Source organism: Hordeum vulgare, chromosome 3H (assembly GCF_904849725.1).
Source record: "Hordeum vulgare subsp. vulgare chromosome 3H, MorexV3_pseudomolecules_assembly, whole genome shotgun sequence".
Classification (NCBI taxonomy): Eukaryota; Viridiplantae; Streptophyta; class Magnoliopsida; order Poales; family Poaceae; genus Hordeum; species Hordeum vulgare.
The window spans coordinates 521,917,836-521,934,197 of NC_058520.1; the positions used below are offsets into that span (position 1 = coordinate 521,917,836).

The following is a 16,362-nucleotide window of genomic DNA, read 5'->3' on the forward strand; positions in this document are numbered from 1 at the left end:
AGGTGGTCCTCCAAAAAGTGTGTACTTCTCAGCAAATGAGTGCGGAAAAATACACAAATGCAATAATAAGTAGTTGGAGGAAAACACACTATATTGAGTACCCAAAGATTGCACATAAAAGGATCGTATGCCACAAAGACATACAAAGATAGAGGCAAGCAATCAAAAGATTCTAGATGGAACAAACAATCATATGGTCCTTCGAACCACATGAATAGAAGATATTATGATAAAGGCAACAGAGTGTTTTATCAAAAACTAGAGAAGCTCCCCATGATTTGTGCACTAATACGAGATTTTTGTATTTGATAGAGGTGCACAAAATAGGATCGTTGCTCCCCCAAAATTAATAAAAACACACAACGAGTGCAAGAAGATAGATGAGACAATAAGCATATCAATTGCACAAAACAAATGGTTGAGCAACATGTAAAGGAAGCAACTTAAGAATAAGCTCAACCAAAGTAATGTGTGTGAGTCATGGCAAAGCACTTGAGAAGACTAAGATAAGGATGAGCATTACTCATCACATAGTCTTGATGAAATGAGATACAAAGTGCAAGACATATCATTCCCACACACACATACTAGAAAATGGGTTCACAAGCTTACCAATAAACAGAATAAGAACCAACGCTTGTGACAACCCATTGTGAAGATAGGAAGTAAGAACCTTATTAAGAGGAGGGATACTAATTGAAATGGCAAAACCCTCATCAAGACAAGCATGAGGAAAAATAATCTTCACGGCCAAAGAGTGCATCAAGATGTAGGAAAATAAGATACACACTCAAAACAAATCCTTTCACGAAGCCACCAAAAACTGAAAAAGGAAATGTAACGATGGACGTGAAAGAAAAGAGGATATCAATTAGAGATGTAACTTATCTCATGTGTAAAATATTCTAAGTAGAAGACAATCATGATGATATATATCCACAAAGAAGGATATACACACGAAATGGTTACAAGAAGGAACAAACTAGATATCCAAAAGGAAGTCATAAATATATCAATGAGATCTTTTGCTTGGAAGCATAGCACATGGCCTAATATTTTCTTATTGTACAATATGAACTTCCAACATACGAACATCAAAGACATCCCAACTAGTAGTAAGACATCATTGTTCGGATGCTTTGAGAAACAAAACAAGTACTACAAGAACGAATCAAGAGATTCATGCCATGATGCAACCTGGAAAAGAAAAGACAGGTTGGGGCCTTTGCAAGAAAAGAATGCATGAAGTGGATACTTGTTACCGAGACAACATTGGATTGATGTAGTAGATAGTTGTTCTTTGATCATCCTAACTTGGATCCAATAATCACATGGTCTCAACACTTTCCTTATAGGTGAGCCGAGCATCCAATGCATCTCCAGTTGTTCCTGGAACAGCAAAACAAACAAAATGGTGCCTGAACTCATTGAGACCAAAGAGTTAGAAAACCAGCAATACATAGGACAAACTCCACATACATATGTGCATATAGATATGAATTTGAATTTCATGCACACTTTACCCAATTTATGACAAGGTGGAGTTTTCCTTATATATTGGGTCAAAGAAGGACAGCAAGCAAAAGAAGTTGTATATAGTAGATATGCATGCTCAAGACTCTCAAGAATCAACTCAACACAAAGTTGATAAGTCACCAAAAGACAAGGTATCAAGTGATAATAAGATCCTAAACAAAAAATAAATATCACTTGAAGGATATCAACTAAAAGATACCTCAAGGAATGAGATATCCATTGACACATGCCAAATAAAAGGAAACAAGAAACCAATTGAAGGAAAACAAACACGAGGTATCTAATTTCCAAAAGAGAGCTAGGTTCCAACAAACCAAGCCCTCGACAGATTTTCATGATGGCACAAAGCATCATAAAGAGCAAGACTTGCCTCCCATCAACACACACTTGATGGGGATCAAAAGATTTTATGATGGGTGAATAAAGAGAGTGTTCTAAAGAAAATAGGATAGCTCCCCCAAGGGACGTGCATTATATAGAATTTGCATTTAAATACAAAATGCACACGATGGGATCATCACGTTCTCTATATCTATAAAAACACTAGACATGTTAAAATAGATCCATAAGAGGCAAGGAAAACAAACGAAACATAAAATCCAATGTAAAGACGATTAGCAATTCCTATCACATGATGGGAATACCAATTGTGAAGGACAAGAAGTATTTTGGAAGTGATACTCATTGGTAGATCGCAAATATATCCAAGATCATCTTTACCCATAAAATGCAAGCAAATGACACTTGTAGAGCTAACATGCCACCTAGGAACAAGATAATTTACAATATCAACACTAAGTGGCAACGCCTCAAATGTACACATTTTCTAGGTTTGTAATATGCACATAGCATATTACTCCCCCATAATGTGATAAACCAACAATATTAAAAAGTGGCAAATTGAAACCAACAAGAGATACTTAATGGACCATATAGAATTTGAGTTTCTCATGAGTAAGACATACCACATAGAAACTAGATAATCTTGAAATATCAAAACTAAGTGGTATTCCCCATGTATACACATTTATAGGATTGTGAGGTGTGCAAAGCACATCACTCCCCACAATGGGATAATCCATTAATCTCTCACAAGAGCCAACAAAAATACAAACAAGATGCAAAAAAGGCTCAATACAAGACTCACATGTACATGATATGCAAACCAACATACACATACTCGATTACTCAAGATAAGCAAGTTGGAAGCACAACATATACAAACGCATGCAAGGTACAAAACCACAACATGCAAAGGGGCAAGCACCTAACAATGTAAACAGTTTAAGTATAAGTTACCGTAAGGAGGCACATTGGTTTAAACAGTTTAAGATAGAAACTCAATAATCCAAATGACTTGGCTTGAGATAACATGAATGATGAAGACCCCTTAATTCTTCATTATGTATCCAAGTCTCTAATGTCCTCCATAGTCACCTATTGATCAAGTTTGAGCTTGTCGGTCCCCAACTACGTTGGGTCCTAAGAGGTTAATCACAATAGGCTTGGCAACCCAAATGGTTCTTTTCTTGACACCATTTTGAGTACCAACAAACTTGGCAAACACATTGCCAACCTTATCCTTCCCAAGGGAATGGATATCATCAATAGTGATTGGGTTGGATAAGTTACCTCTTGTGCAAGACGAAGCGACGTGACCCTTCTCACGACATAAGTAGCAACATCTACCCTTGGCTTTCTTCCCAGTTGATTTCTCACCTCGGGGATTGTTGGCTTGGGTATTATTGGGAAGAGGCCTTCCTTCAACTTGTAGCTGAATATGTGATTGAGTTTGTGGCCGCTTCCCTTGTTGCTTGTGACTTTGAGACTTCGTCTTCAGAGGGCAATATCTAACATGGTGCCCTTTAACTTTGCACTTGAAGCAAATGATTTTGGCCGAATTATTGACTTGTTCTAGGCCCCTCTTGTTCTTGTTTGAGTTTACTCCAACATCATTTTTGTCTTTCGGAGATGTTTGCTCACACAGGACATTGTTGAGTGTGGACATCCCTTCATGACACTGTTCCAAGTCTTTCTTCAAAGAAGTGACTTGGGCCTTGAGCTCTTCGATTTCCTCTGCACGGTTAGTATCAATGCAAGTACTAGAGGAAGTGTAAGCTTCAATGTTAGAGCAACAAGGCAAGGAAAGTAATTCATCACACGAGGTAGCAACATTATGAGTAGACGAATTACGAGGACTAGCACATGGAAATATAGTACTTTGACTAGAAGTAGTGCCATTGTCCACATGAGGCTCACTTGATGTTACCTTGGTGATGATAGCCTCATGAGCTAAATTTTGCACATTATGGGCTGTTAGAAGATCGGCATGAGAGCTTGTGAGCATTACATGGTTTTCTTCCAACTTCCCATAATTGCTAGTTAGTAAATCAAGTTGAGCACGTAACTCAACATTCTCCTTCAATGTTGATACTTCAAAAGAGATAGGGTTAGATGTACAAGTATCATCAACAATATGAGAGGAGTAAGTAGCGATTAGAGACTTCTCATGAGTAGATTGAAGCTCCTCATATATCTTAGAGGTTTTGACGAGCTCTCCCTTAACATTCTTGCATTCAAGGAGAAGGACCTCAAAATCCCTTTTAAGTTTATCATGAGCAACTTCAATCTCTCCTTTTGAAGATCTTAAGTCTCTACATGCTTGATGACTCTTCTCAAGTTCATGTTCAAGTTGTTCACTTTTAGCTTGTTCATGATTAAGTGAATCATTACAATTTTCAAAGTAAGCAAGAACATCTTGGAACCTTTGAAGAGCGTTATTTTTAGCTTTAAGAAGAATTTTACTGATCACATAGATATTTTCAGTCAAGTCATCATCCTCATCGCAAATATCATCGTTATTGCACAGGGAAGATGATACCTCAATATTACCTCTTGCCATGAGGCACATGTGAACTGGAGGAGTTGATGATGATTCTTTTGGTGAATCAGATTCTTCATTAGTCAAAAGTACTTCATATTTCTTTATTTCCCCTAAATGATTAGTCATAGAACAACTAGGGAGAAACAAGATATTTTGATCAAGAGGACACGGGAGAGCAGGCATATCACCACAGACATTTGTCGAGGGATCTTTAGGTGAAATGCATGACCTATCAGCACAATAATTTACACTATGTGTGGTGCTAGATATGCTCATGTCCATAGAGGCTATGACATTTTCATCAACATATATTTCTTCACTCACCATGTCATTACCTTGTGAGATTGCAGATGCTGAGGTGTGCAAGCAATCGGATATGGAAGTAGTGGTGGACTCTTTATGATCGAAAAGACTGAAGAGCTCATGCACCAACTCCTTCATCATAATATCGTCTTCATCAAGATTGGACCCACCATATATATCTTCAAGTTTAGTCCAAACTTCATGAGCTGACTTGCAAGTCGAGATAGACTTAAACACTTCAGAACTTATGGTTCAATGAATGGCAAGAAAAGCCTCACAATCAAGATACATTTCATTAGTAGATGAAGATGCATCATCCTTTCTGTCGGCAATCCCTACAAGAACAATTCGTAAAGAATTTGGGCACATGACCCGAATGTGATGAAGCATACGAATTCTCCATAGGGTATAATTTGTGCCATCAAAGTCAAAGGTGCCATTATGCACTAATCCAATAGTCGACATCGATACTCTCTAGGTCGTGAAACCTAATTAAAGAGAGACCTAGCTCTGATACCAATTGAAAAGACCTCGATCACGCCTAGAGGGGGGGTGAATAGGCTATTTAAAAACTTCTTTGGATTTGGCTTAAACCTAATGCGGAAATAAACTAAGAGGATACTTGTCAAGCACAAATCCTAAATGCACTAGGCACTACAACGTGTATCAACATCACGATCTACCAAGATGGACACAATATAGTTACTAACAAGCATAAGTAAGTTACACAAACTTACTTGAGCTATATCACACGACAAGTAGGTGAACGACACAAGACACTAGATCACACTAGCACACGATATATCAAAAGCTGCAAGTGTGAACGTGTGGATATAGAAGGTATGCTAGAATGATTAATCTTGTACAAGAAATAGCCAACACAATATAATGAGCACAAACAATATGCAATGTATGTATGCTCAAGTAACACAAGTAAAACACAAGTAAGGAGTTAGGGTTAAGGATAACCAAGGTCACTGAGACGAAGATGTATCCCGATGTTCACTTCCTTGGAGGGAAGCTAGTCACCGTTAGAGAGGTGGATGTTACCACGAAGGCACACCAACGCCATGAAGGCTCACCCTATTCTCCCTTTGAGATAACACCACGAAGGCGTTTCTCAACCACTAGTGGTAAGCCTTTGAGGTGGCTTCCAAATCCTCACAAACTTTTCCGGGGGGTAATCACACGGATTGATTCCTCTCCGAAGAACTCCTACCGCCTAGGAGTCTCCAACCTCCAAGAGTAACAAGATCACGGGGAATGCTCAAAACTTGCTCAAATCTCAAATAGCTTGGGTTGAGAGAAGGAGAGGGAGACGATCTATCTTTTGATTGGAACAACTCTCAAAGGGGTTCACAAATGCTCTTGGGATCTAAGATTTGGTGTGAGCAAATGTGTGTGAGGTAGAAATGAGTTCTTATGAAGATAAGGCTGTGTTGGGCACACTCTCACGAAGTGGGAGGGGGGTATTTATAGTGGGGAAAGAAAAACAGCCGTTGGGGACACTTTAAGTCACACAGGGGTCGGACATCCGGCAGTTCACGGATGTCCGAACGTCCACAAGGGATCGGACGTCTGACAGGGGTCGGACGTTCGAGGGTTGTAAATATATCTGGAACCACTGTGGAGTTGAACAGGGACCGGACGTCCGGAGAAGGCCGGAAGTCCGAGTTATTCGACTCAAACTTCTCTCGTGCAAGATTCCGGATTTCCGAAAGGGGACGGACATCCGGCCCTCGGACGTCCGGAGGGAGCCGGAAGTCCGAGTTATATGGCTCAAGTTTCTCTGGTGCAAAGCTCCGGATTTCCGAAGCTGGTCGGACGTCCGGCCCTCAAACGTTCGGAGGGAGTCGGAAGTCCGAGTTATATGGCTCAAGTTTCTCTGGTGCAAAGTTCCGGATTTCCGAAGCTGGTCGGACGTCCGTCCCTCGGACGTCCGGAGGGAGCCGGAAGTCCGAGTTATATGGCTCAAGTTTCTCTGGTGCAAAGCTCCGGATTTCCGAAGCTGGTCGGACGTCTTGGCCTCGGACGTCCGGAGGAGGCCGGATATTCGGGCCTCGGACGTCCGGAGGAGGCCGGATGTCCGAGGCACTGGTCCTGTTTTCTGATAACAGCAGAGCAGTGGAGATGTGGTAAGAGCAGAACAGTGGATATCTAGTTTGAGCAAGTTCATCACAAAACCTGTGATCCCCTCTTAATAGTGCAGCATCCCTAAAGACTCAAGAATTACAAAAGGGGTACCGATGATCCATACTTGAGTGTATACTTTTATTCGCTGATCATCACTCCGCACCACTAACGTCAAAGGAACTGATACCTTTGAGTTAGCCCTTTCACTTGAGCTTGATGTTGTTGTTCCTTCTTGGTTCAAGTTGAAAGCAACACATGATGAATCTTCAAGCAGCTCTCCCATACATAATGTGGAAAGCCTAACTTATGTATTCATCTTCATTTGTCCACCATGTGAACATCCACAAGAATCAAGCATGTAGTGCTCAGTAATGTTTATCTTGATCTTCTCCTTGTTAGCACATGAGCTTGTCCTTATCAACACATGATCATTAACAATAGTTTTAATGATATATTCGTGCTGACCCACTTGAACTTGCACACCACAATCTTGATGACGATCACCACTTGACGTCATCCTTCATGAGTTGTATGAGATCTTCCTTTTGACGCAAGCCCATGGAAGCACACCTAACCCCCACATAGGAGTCTCACAAAGACCATGGGTTAGTACACAAACACGTAATGGACAATGCTTACCATACCATGGGATCACTTGATCCCTCTCGGTACATCTTATACGCTTTGTGTGTTGATCATCTTGATTTACTCTTTGTCTGAGATCTTGATCAACCTAGTGTCTCTATGACCATTATTTGGATAATACCTTGAATACCATCGTGGTCATCATATAAACTCCTTGAACCCAACAGATGGACTTCAAGAAGTGCATATGGACAAAACCTATAAATATAACTTAAGGCAACCATTAGTCCATAGGAATTGTCATCAATTACCAAAACCACATATGAAGATATATGCTCTAACAATCTCCCCTATTTTGGTAATTGAAGACAACCACTTCAAGAGAGTTTATATAAGGAAATAAGCATAACCAAGCGCACACATACAAGGTAATAATGCATGTGTGCAAGATGTAAATGCTTACGAAATAAAAGCAAGACTCTCTAAACATATCCTCTAAACTTCTCCCCCATTGACATCGATTGCCAAAATGGACGAAAAGTTTAGAAAGCCAATATAGTAGGTGGTCCTTCAAAAAGTATGTACTTTTCAGCAAATGAGTGCAAAAAAATACATAAATACAATAATAAGTAGTTGGAGAAAACATACTATATTGAGGACCCAAAGATTGCAAATAAAAGGATCGTATGCCACAAAGACATACAAAGATATTGCTAACGGGCCGGCCCGCACAGGCACGACCCACTTGGCCAGGTTTGGCCGCCGCCGCAGTCGCGGAGATGGAGGAGGCATTGCGGCGCGCCGCAGAGCAGAGGAGCTGCCCGCAGCGTGCGACGAGGGTTAGGTATGTCAATGCTTGCGTTTTTTTTTCCTTTCTTAGCTGCGCCAACTTGCGCGCCGTGGCTTATGATTCTGTGTTAGACAAACTCCGGAAATGCTCCGAGGATTTGAACGAAACACGTATTTTAATCTGAATCCAGAGCCTTGCGAGAGAGACTGGGAAATAAAATGTTGAATTCTTAAGCGGCAGTGTGTAAGCAGACAACCTGTGTCTTGGGCAGGATTGGTTTGTACGAGTACCAATTAATGGACCACCCAGGTCTCAGATGGAATAGGATGGTTCATGCTTTAAAGCCACTAGTAATACACAAGCAATTTTTACAAACTCAAAACGAAAATTACTAAAAGTTACAGTTTACAGATCGTATCGATTACAATGCAGTTAAAGCAAACTACCCAACTTTATCTAAGCAAGATGTACTAGTAACATGATAGGCGTTTCCTTTCACCGTCCAGAAAAGAGGGTTGCTTGTGACATCCCATTCCCACTGGTATATCCAGACTGGAAGGAACTTTCCGCATCGCTTACTCCTGAAATCATTAACTGGAACTGCTTTGGCATATCAGTATTCATGGAGTACCTACGTCGAGGAGTCCCAGAAGTAGACTGCTTATCGCTTGAAACCGATGGCAACCACACTTTGAGCCTTGAAACAACCTCTGTCATGGTGGGCCTGTCGATGGCTGCGTTTTCGACGCAGTTCAGGGCAAGGTCTACCACACTCTGCAGGGAGCTGGCATCATACTGATCCAGCAGCCTCCTGTCTACAACATCATGAATGTTGCCTTTAGCTATCTTCTGCCGCACCCAATTTGGTAGGTGGACGGTTTGAGGGTCATTAAATACTGGGGATTGGCCGGTGATGATCTCCAAGAGCACGATGCCGAAGCTGTAAACGTCTGTCTTGACAGTGAGTTGGAAAGTTGCATGGTACTCAGGGTCGAGGTAGCCAAGAGTTCCAGCAGCAACAGTAGATATGTGCGTGTGAGCATCGTTAAAAGCCCGTGAAAGCCCAAAATCAGATATTACCCCCACCAGATTCTTGTCCAGAAGGATGTTTGGGGTCTTCACATCTCTGTGCACTATTGATGGGGTGCATGACTCATGTAGATACTCCAGTCCTGTAGTTTATTAGAACTCATACTTTATGAATACACACATACGTACACATACGACCTAAAGGTAAACACGTAATTGAATACAGACCTTGTGCAGCATCAAGGGCAATATAAAGTCGTTGTTCCCAAGTCAAACTATAATCATCTCCTGCAATCAAGGTGTACCAAATTAATGTAATGGCCATCTGATACGTGCATGGTAGCATAAATACCAGTTTTTGCAATCTCTGCACATATTTGATTAGATCGACTATGTGCACATATTTAAGCTAACAAATGATGGTTACACACAAAAATGATTGACCATAGCATTAATTGCCGCGTTAAGATCTAAGACCTGCATAAACAGGCACTTTGATCTTCCAGAGGTCACTGTTTCATGCTGTTATCAGAGCATTTTTATATGCAGTTCCAGTTAACAAGTGAACCAAGATATTGGAGTTATTCTTTTAGCATATGCTCCCTCTGTAACTTGATATAAGACATATTTTTACACTCTCGTAGTGTCGAAAAACGTCTTATACTAAGTCACGGAGGGAGTATCTCTTAGTTTTTTGTTTTGTTTCTTGCTGGCTTTTGAAAGATGTGCATGTTTCTAATATGTGACTATGATGCCATGGTTATGACTCATGACTGAAGAATTTTATTTTGGTAGCCCCAATTTGTTAACCAAATATCTATGACCATGCTATAGTTCAGACATTAAGAATATGCAACTCTAAGAATGCAGCTATGGTTGCTGCACTTGTTAGTCCAATATACATACAGTGTAAAATAGGTCTACCAACCCAACTGCATTGACTAGCAGCAGCAATAACAGCTTAGGTAATCGAACTACACCTTAAACCAGAAAATTCAATTTTGAAAATCCTGACTGCAGTACCGTGTCAAAACCAGAATAGTTTGGTTTTACAGTTTATTTTTTATACTTATGACTAGGTCCTGTCAAATTTCATTTTTATACTGTGAAGCACGTATATTTGTAAAATTGGAAAAAGTAGGTGATTTTCAAGTTCTTAACAAAGCTGTTGGCAACTGGGTCCTGTGTAGTTGTTGGATTCTCAAGAAGTAAAAACCTGAATTGGTCAACTTGCTTTTTAGATTGAACAGGTCTAGGTTTGATTGAATGATTCAATTTTTATGAAGATAAAGTACAAATGCCTCTGTAGAAATCGAATGCAAGTTAGTGATAATAACAAATTGCAAGTTGTATTGGTTGAACTTGAACCAAAGTCAATTATGCTTGATAGATACGCTAAAAAAAGTTAAGAGCGAAACCTCCTTTTAGAAGCTGTTGAAGATTTCCTCTGGGCATGAAGTCATAAACGAGTGCAAGGCACTTCTTGTTCTGGCAATATCCTTGCAAAGTCACGAGATTCTTGTGATGAACTTTAGACAAAGTTTGCACCTGCGGTAATAGATGTCGTTACCAAACATCGTAGAGCTGAAACCACTTGCGTCATTTTATTCATTATGGACTGTGGAAATGGTTTAGATGTAGTGCAGACTTATAGTTTACTTTTGAATGACTTGTAACCAACATTCGAATAATTGTGGTTGTACGCATCTATGATGCAGAGGATGAGGGTAATAAAAAACTTCCACTTTTTCTATAGAAGAAAGTAATGTTGTGGCCTAGTTGGTGTGTTGTACCTCAGGGAGGAAGTCTGTTGACTCTGCTATTGATGTCTCCATAAGCACCTTAACAGCTACCTCATCACCATTTTCGAGCATGCCATGATAAACAATACCAAAACCTCCTTTTCCGATGATTGATTGAAAGTTATTAGTTATGAGTTTCAGCTCTGCGTATGTGAACCGTCTGATATCAATATGTAGGGGAGTTTCCTCTTCATACATAGCATAATCTTCATCATCTCCTGACTTCCCTGCAGAGTCAAGAAGTTGTGTTTTGCATGTAGGTACAAAGGTGCTGTCTTATGTCTACCACCTATTGCATCGATGAAAGGGAAATTTAGAGCATAGAATTTTTCTTTACCTTTCCAGTATAACTTCCATAGTATGCCCATCACTACTAGGAAGGATACCAGTACCACAGGAACTATCACTGCGATGAGCACGGTAGATGTGGTCTTCTTCTTAGTATTTGAACAGGACGTATCTTTGACTTTTGAGCATATGGGATTGCCTTCTAGTCTAGTGGCACAGGTACACAAAAAAGAACTCATAAAATGTTAGCTATAAAATTATGATTAGAAGTTGCCTCAGTTTTCCAACACGACTAAGGCCCTGTTTCTCTAAAAAGTCCTAGGACTTTTTTTAGTCCCAATTAAAAAGTCTCTAGTCCCTACCCGTTTCTTTCCAAGGACTAAACATGGACTAGAGGTCATTAAATGACATGCAAAAAGACCATGTTACCCCTACTAATATACTAGAAGTTATTAAATGACATGCTAAAAGTAGGGGCACTGTTGGAAAAAGTGCCAAAAAAGTTTCAAAAAGTCCCTCCCATAGGGACTTCTTCTTTTAGTCCCAAATACCCCCTTTTAGTCCCTAAAAGTTCCTCCTGTTTCTTTCACATGGGACTAAAAGGGACTTTTTTTAGTCCCTACACCAAAAAGTCCCTGGAAAGAAACACCCCCTAACCTGCTAAACATGTATGGACTCTGAAAGAACACACTTCATGGTTTCTCATCTATTGCACTCTAAAAGAAGAACCTTCATGGTTTGTAAATCACCTGCAGTTACTAAGGTCCTTTTCTACCTCTCATATTGGTTGCATTTATAGTTACTAGATGCTAGTACATGTAACTAAGGGCATGCTTGGAAGTGAGCCTAGCTCACTTGGCTAGTGGAGTGGATGTACAACCCAGCCACCCAGGTTCAAGTCCCCACGGGCCTTCAAAAAAAAAATCCAATGCTCCACGGAAGAGTGACTTCACACACTTCTTGTGGCACCCAAATGGCGGTAGGCCACAAGTATGACACTAGCCAAACTGTGGCCAGAGAAAGTCAAACTTGCTTAACTATACTCCAGTAAACTGTGCCATATTTGTTATATGTGCAAAGACTGTTGCTAAACCTTGAATTTCTTCGATGAGACTCATCCCTGTTTCTTTTGAGTGTAGTTGTTTAGTTTGATCTATTTTTTTCTGTAGTAATAAATTGTGCAACATTCAGTTAAAACAAAAGGAATTGCGCAACAGAGCACGCAAACCTTAAATCAAGCAGACCAGCCTGAGATCTTTGAAGAATAGAATCCGGGATTGGTCCATCGAGCTGATTATATGACAAATCGCTGTAAAATAATTGTTAAAACCATTCTCTAAAATTTGTATTATCAACCGAAGATTATAATAAGCACAGAGACTTACAGAACTTTAAGTGACTTTATTTGGTAGTCTGGAATAGCTCCTGTCAAATTGTTGTGTGATAAATCCCTACATATGTTTTGTGCTTAGGGTCGCAAGGATGTCAAAATAATCACATTGAACCCATTAATATTTGTGGTAGGCACCACTTACAAGTTTTCCAGTGATGCCATGTTCATGAATGATATGACTAGTCCACCTTTCAGTCCGCTGGTAGACAGATTTCTGCAAAACAACTCATTTTAATACAGGTCTATTAATTTGGTGATAGCATTGAGATAACTTATTTTTGTAAGATTATTTAGGCATCTTTCTGTGGTTCAGGTTTACACTTAGTTACTTATGTTTTCAGGTTTGCACTAATGTAATGTGCTGCAAAGGTTAAAAGTATTAAATTGTGATGCTTAGATTCCAAGGTGTATATGGCACAGTCCTGGTTATGTTCTTACACTGCGACAATCCTCGGACTCTGGTTGCTCTTAGAGTAGTCACAGGTTAAACCTTCCCAGGAATACTCTCTTGGGGAGCATGGATCTCCGTTCCAGGTTATTCGTGCCAAATTGTAGTGTTTCTTGACTTCTTTCACGTAATTGACTACAAACCATGAAGACAATGGAAACAAATATGAGCAGAATAAAGAAAGCTGTATATGTTGCCTATGTGCGCTTATATATGTACGTATATAAAAGAATGTACACAATTACTTAACTAGTTGCAAAGTTATTTCATATGCATTTTTATCTATTTAACAGAAGTGAATAAACTGCCACATATGCATGCATGTGTAATGCACGTGTAGGTAATACATTGAACTCACCATCATCAGAGTCAGTGGTGAGGTTATCCATCCGAACGAGCGAGTGCACCTCAAACGCGTTGATGAGCGGAGGGAGCCTCGACCTGCGTGTCTTGTTCAGGCGGAACTTCGCGATAGGGTTATGCAGGAACCGCCCGCTCTGGTGCATGCTGTCCACTTGGAATGGTGACGGCGAGAAGTCCGAGAATAGCAATTCGTTGTTGCTGTAGATGTCGAACCTCCTGCTCGGGTTGCTGCTGTTGATCTCGGCAAAGTGGAAGATGGGAAGAAGTTGCAGGTTCTTGGCTAGGTTGGGACCCACTCCCACATTGATCTCGAGGAAGGAGTAGTTCGTGTCCATGGTTGAGGCCTGCTTTAGGATGTCCTCTGGTACCTGGAAGGCCTTGTCGCCGGGTAGACTCCTCACTCGACTGCTAGTGTTTAGGGGGATCCAGGGGTAGGTGTTGTAGGAGAAAGACCAGGCCTCCCAGAACCGGTCGTACTGGTCCAATGGATATCTTCATTGCACACAAAGACATTAGTTTTTGTTAGAAGTGAAGCGATTGCAGGTTTCAGGAAACAAATTAACACTTTGTGAGCTAGCCGACCGAATTTAAAACCATGGTCAGGCATAATTAAGATCAAATCCAAAATCATCAAGGACTCCAGCTGTATCTTACCTTGTGAGAAATTCAGCAGTGTTGCCAAATCTGATCCGTTTAAAGTAGCTGATTGACACCGAAGAATTCACAAATGGGTACATCAGATCGTCAAGTGGCCTCAGCTCCAATGAAGACACGAACGGAGTCCCTGTACCGAAGTTTATCAGACAGACCGACAGGTTGCTGGCCGGAGCAACGGTGACCACCTCCTTCCATACTGCCTGATCCCAGTTTGTCAAGTTCACAGTCTCCCAGAAATTGACGCCTATATGTAGCCCGAATAAAAACGTTGACCCATCCATAGTCCTGTTCAACCCATCGTAGTTGCCGTAAGTAAATGTGGCCCTCAGCAGATACTTCTTGCCGTTGATGGATGGCAGCGTATAGCAATTTCGTGAGCCGTTAGGGAAGCTCCTCAGGGTTTTCTGTTGCTCATTCCCTGCACCAGCCATGGACTCTGCTGAAATGTCGTGGCTCAAACCGCCCTCGACAAATTCACCGTCAGAGAGGTACTGTAGCTGTAAGGTGCTGTCGTTGTAGGCACTGCTATTTGTCCATCCACAGTCAATGTTTACAAACCCTGTGCAACGGAGAGTATGCATCAGTTTCATGTGTTTCAAGGTTAAGATGATCATGGCATGTGCCACTATGTATTCAGTAGCTAATAATATGTTGATTTCTAAGATTTCAGTAAAATGAAACTTGTTTAGTTGCACTCTAAAGCAAACTGAACTGTGCGCACAGATGGAGCAGAACTCAAAGAGGTGCTGGGCCTAGAAGGGAAAGGCTGTGAGTGTTGTGTTACCAGCGGTGGGAATCTGGCCATGGACTTGGATCATGGTGACCAGGATGAACAGCAGCGCCAGGAGCCATGTCAACTCTATACTCGCCAAGGAACTGAACCTGAGCACCATGGTTCTAGTCGGTTCTCTCTCGCAATTTTTGGAAGCAAGAACCTGCCAATGGCTTGTGAATTTATACAGCAGAGAAAACAACAAGCCAGGTCAAGTCTTCCGATCCTTTTTCTATGATTCATTTGGTGTTTTCAGTGTTTGGACTGACCTGGCCTTAGGCGCGGGATTAACAATATGTTTTGCTCATCGGCAGGTAAGGTAAACCTTGTTGGTGAAAGAAATGGAGGCAACCTGCATTCATCTTATATCTTATAAGAAAAGAAACTCCAACTTGGCATGGAGCATAGGGTGCACGCCAAATGTCGTGGTGCTCTGCAATGGGCAATCTTCTGTATGCGGCCAATGCAGCGCTCGTCAGCGCGATAATCACGTCCCAGTTGGGGAGCAATTGTTTGTTTGGGCGGGCGAATCGGGCATGCAGGTCGCCCGTATCCGAAGCCACGGACGTTGATCGTTCTCTGAACCAGTCCGGTGTGCCAGAGAAAACAAGTGCTGCGACCTGCAATCGCCGGATAACAAAAACAAGGAGCAAGTTGCAGCGAGACCGACCGATTCGCTGGGGTGATATAAGAACGACCGGGTGTGAGCAGTCAGGACGCATGTCCGCCGGCCGGTCGGTCTCAAATGTCAATAGGATTCTTGTTAAAAATAATTACCATGAATGTCAGGTTCCATCAGCACGTACAGGAGGATGGCAGTTGGTCGCGCGCCGAATTATCACTGTATGTTCGGGATTTGAACTTGGTTTCAATCTTCTAGTCCCGCTTACGTCGATAAGCGCGTCAATCAGCTCTGCGCGTCGGTTATCGACGAAGGCGATAAGCACAACCCGTCCCGGCGGGCGGCCTGCGACAGCACCCTCTCGCCCTGGTGGCTGGTGCCATGGTCACCGCGAAATGGCGGCGCACCGGTGTGCAGGGCCACGAGCGCCGCGCGCGCGCTCTCTGCTGGCTGCTGGCGGCGCACGCGGAGGCAAGCCGAGAAAAACGAGTGTTTCTCGGTGGCAGTGGCACCGGACTAGGGCGGCAGGGCCGACACGCGCGACTCCACTTTCGCAGTTGGGGATCGGGGGACCAGATTGCATAACGTTTTCCTTTCCAGGGACCAGATTGCATTACACAGAGCAGGCAAGGCCCTCTCCCCTCTGGCCTCTGCCGTCGCCGTCGGGGTTGGCGGACATGGGTCCACGCACGCCGCGGGATTGCCCCGTCCTCCTTCCCTCCCACTGGGCAGGCCACCGCCACAGCAGCTCGGGGCT

The 16,362-nt window shown here is 42.0% G+C and overlaps 1 protein-coding gene across 1 annotated transcript; it reads right to left on the reverse strand.

The window, feature by feature from the left end:
• Window positions 1–8,702: 8,702 nt before the first annotated feature.
• LOC123444662 (probable LRR receptor-like serine/threonine-protein kinase At1g51810) lies at window positions 8,703–15,104 on the reverse strand. Its single transcript, XM_045121457.1, has 12 exons — window positions 14,996–15,104; window positions 14,209–14,770; window positions 13,550–14,046; window positions 13,182–13,326; window positions 12,886–12,957; window positions 12,736–12,801; window positions 12,579–12,659; window positions 11,400–11,557; window positions 11,054–11,289; window positions 10,679–10,808; window positions 9,489–9,548; window positions 8,703–9,403 (listed from the first exon to the last, which is right to left on the reverse strand). The coding sequence occupies exons 1-12, from the start codon at window positions 15,102–15,104 to the stop codon at window positions 8,727–8,729; spliced, it is 2,793 nt and encodes a 930-aa protein (XP_044977392.1). The 3' UTR covers window positions 8,703–8,726.
• Between the last annotated feature and the right edge of the window lie 1,258 nt (window positions 15,105–16,362).

Excerpts from the sequence above, each read along its gene's own strand:
- LOC123444662 (XM_045121457.1), bottom strand. The coding sequence starts at position 15,104 with ATGGTGCTCAGGTTCAGTTCCTTGGCGAGTATAGAGTTGACATGGCTC. Across the intron at positions 14,047-14,208 it reads ACTGCTGAATTTCTCACAAG|ATATCCATTGGACCAGTACG; the intron begins GTAAGATACAGC and ends TGTGCAATGAAG. Across the intron at positions 12,802-12,885 it reads ATGGCATCACTGGAAAACTT|GGATTTATCACACAACAATT; the intron begins GTAAGTGGTGCC and ends AAACATATGTAG.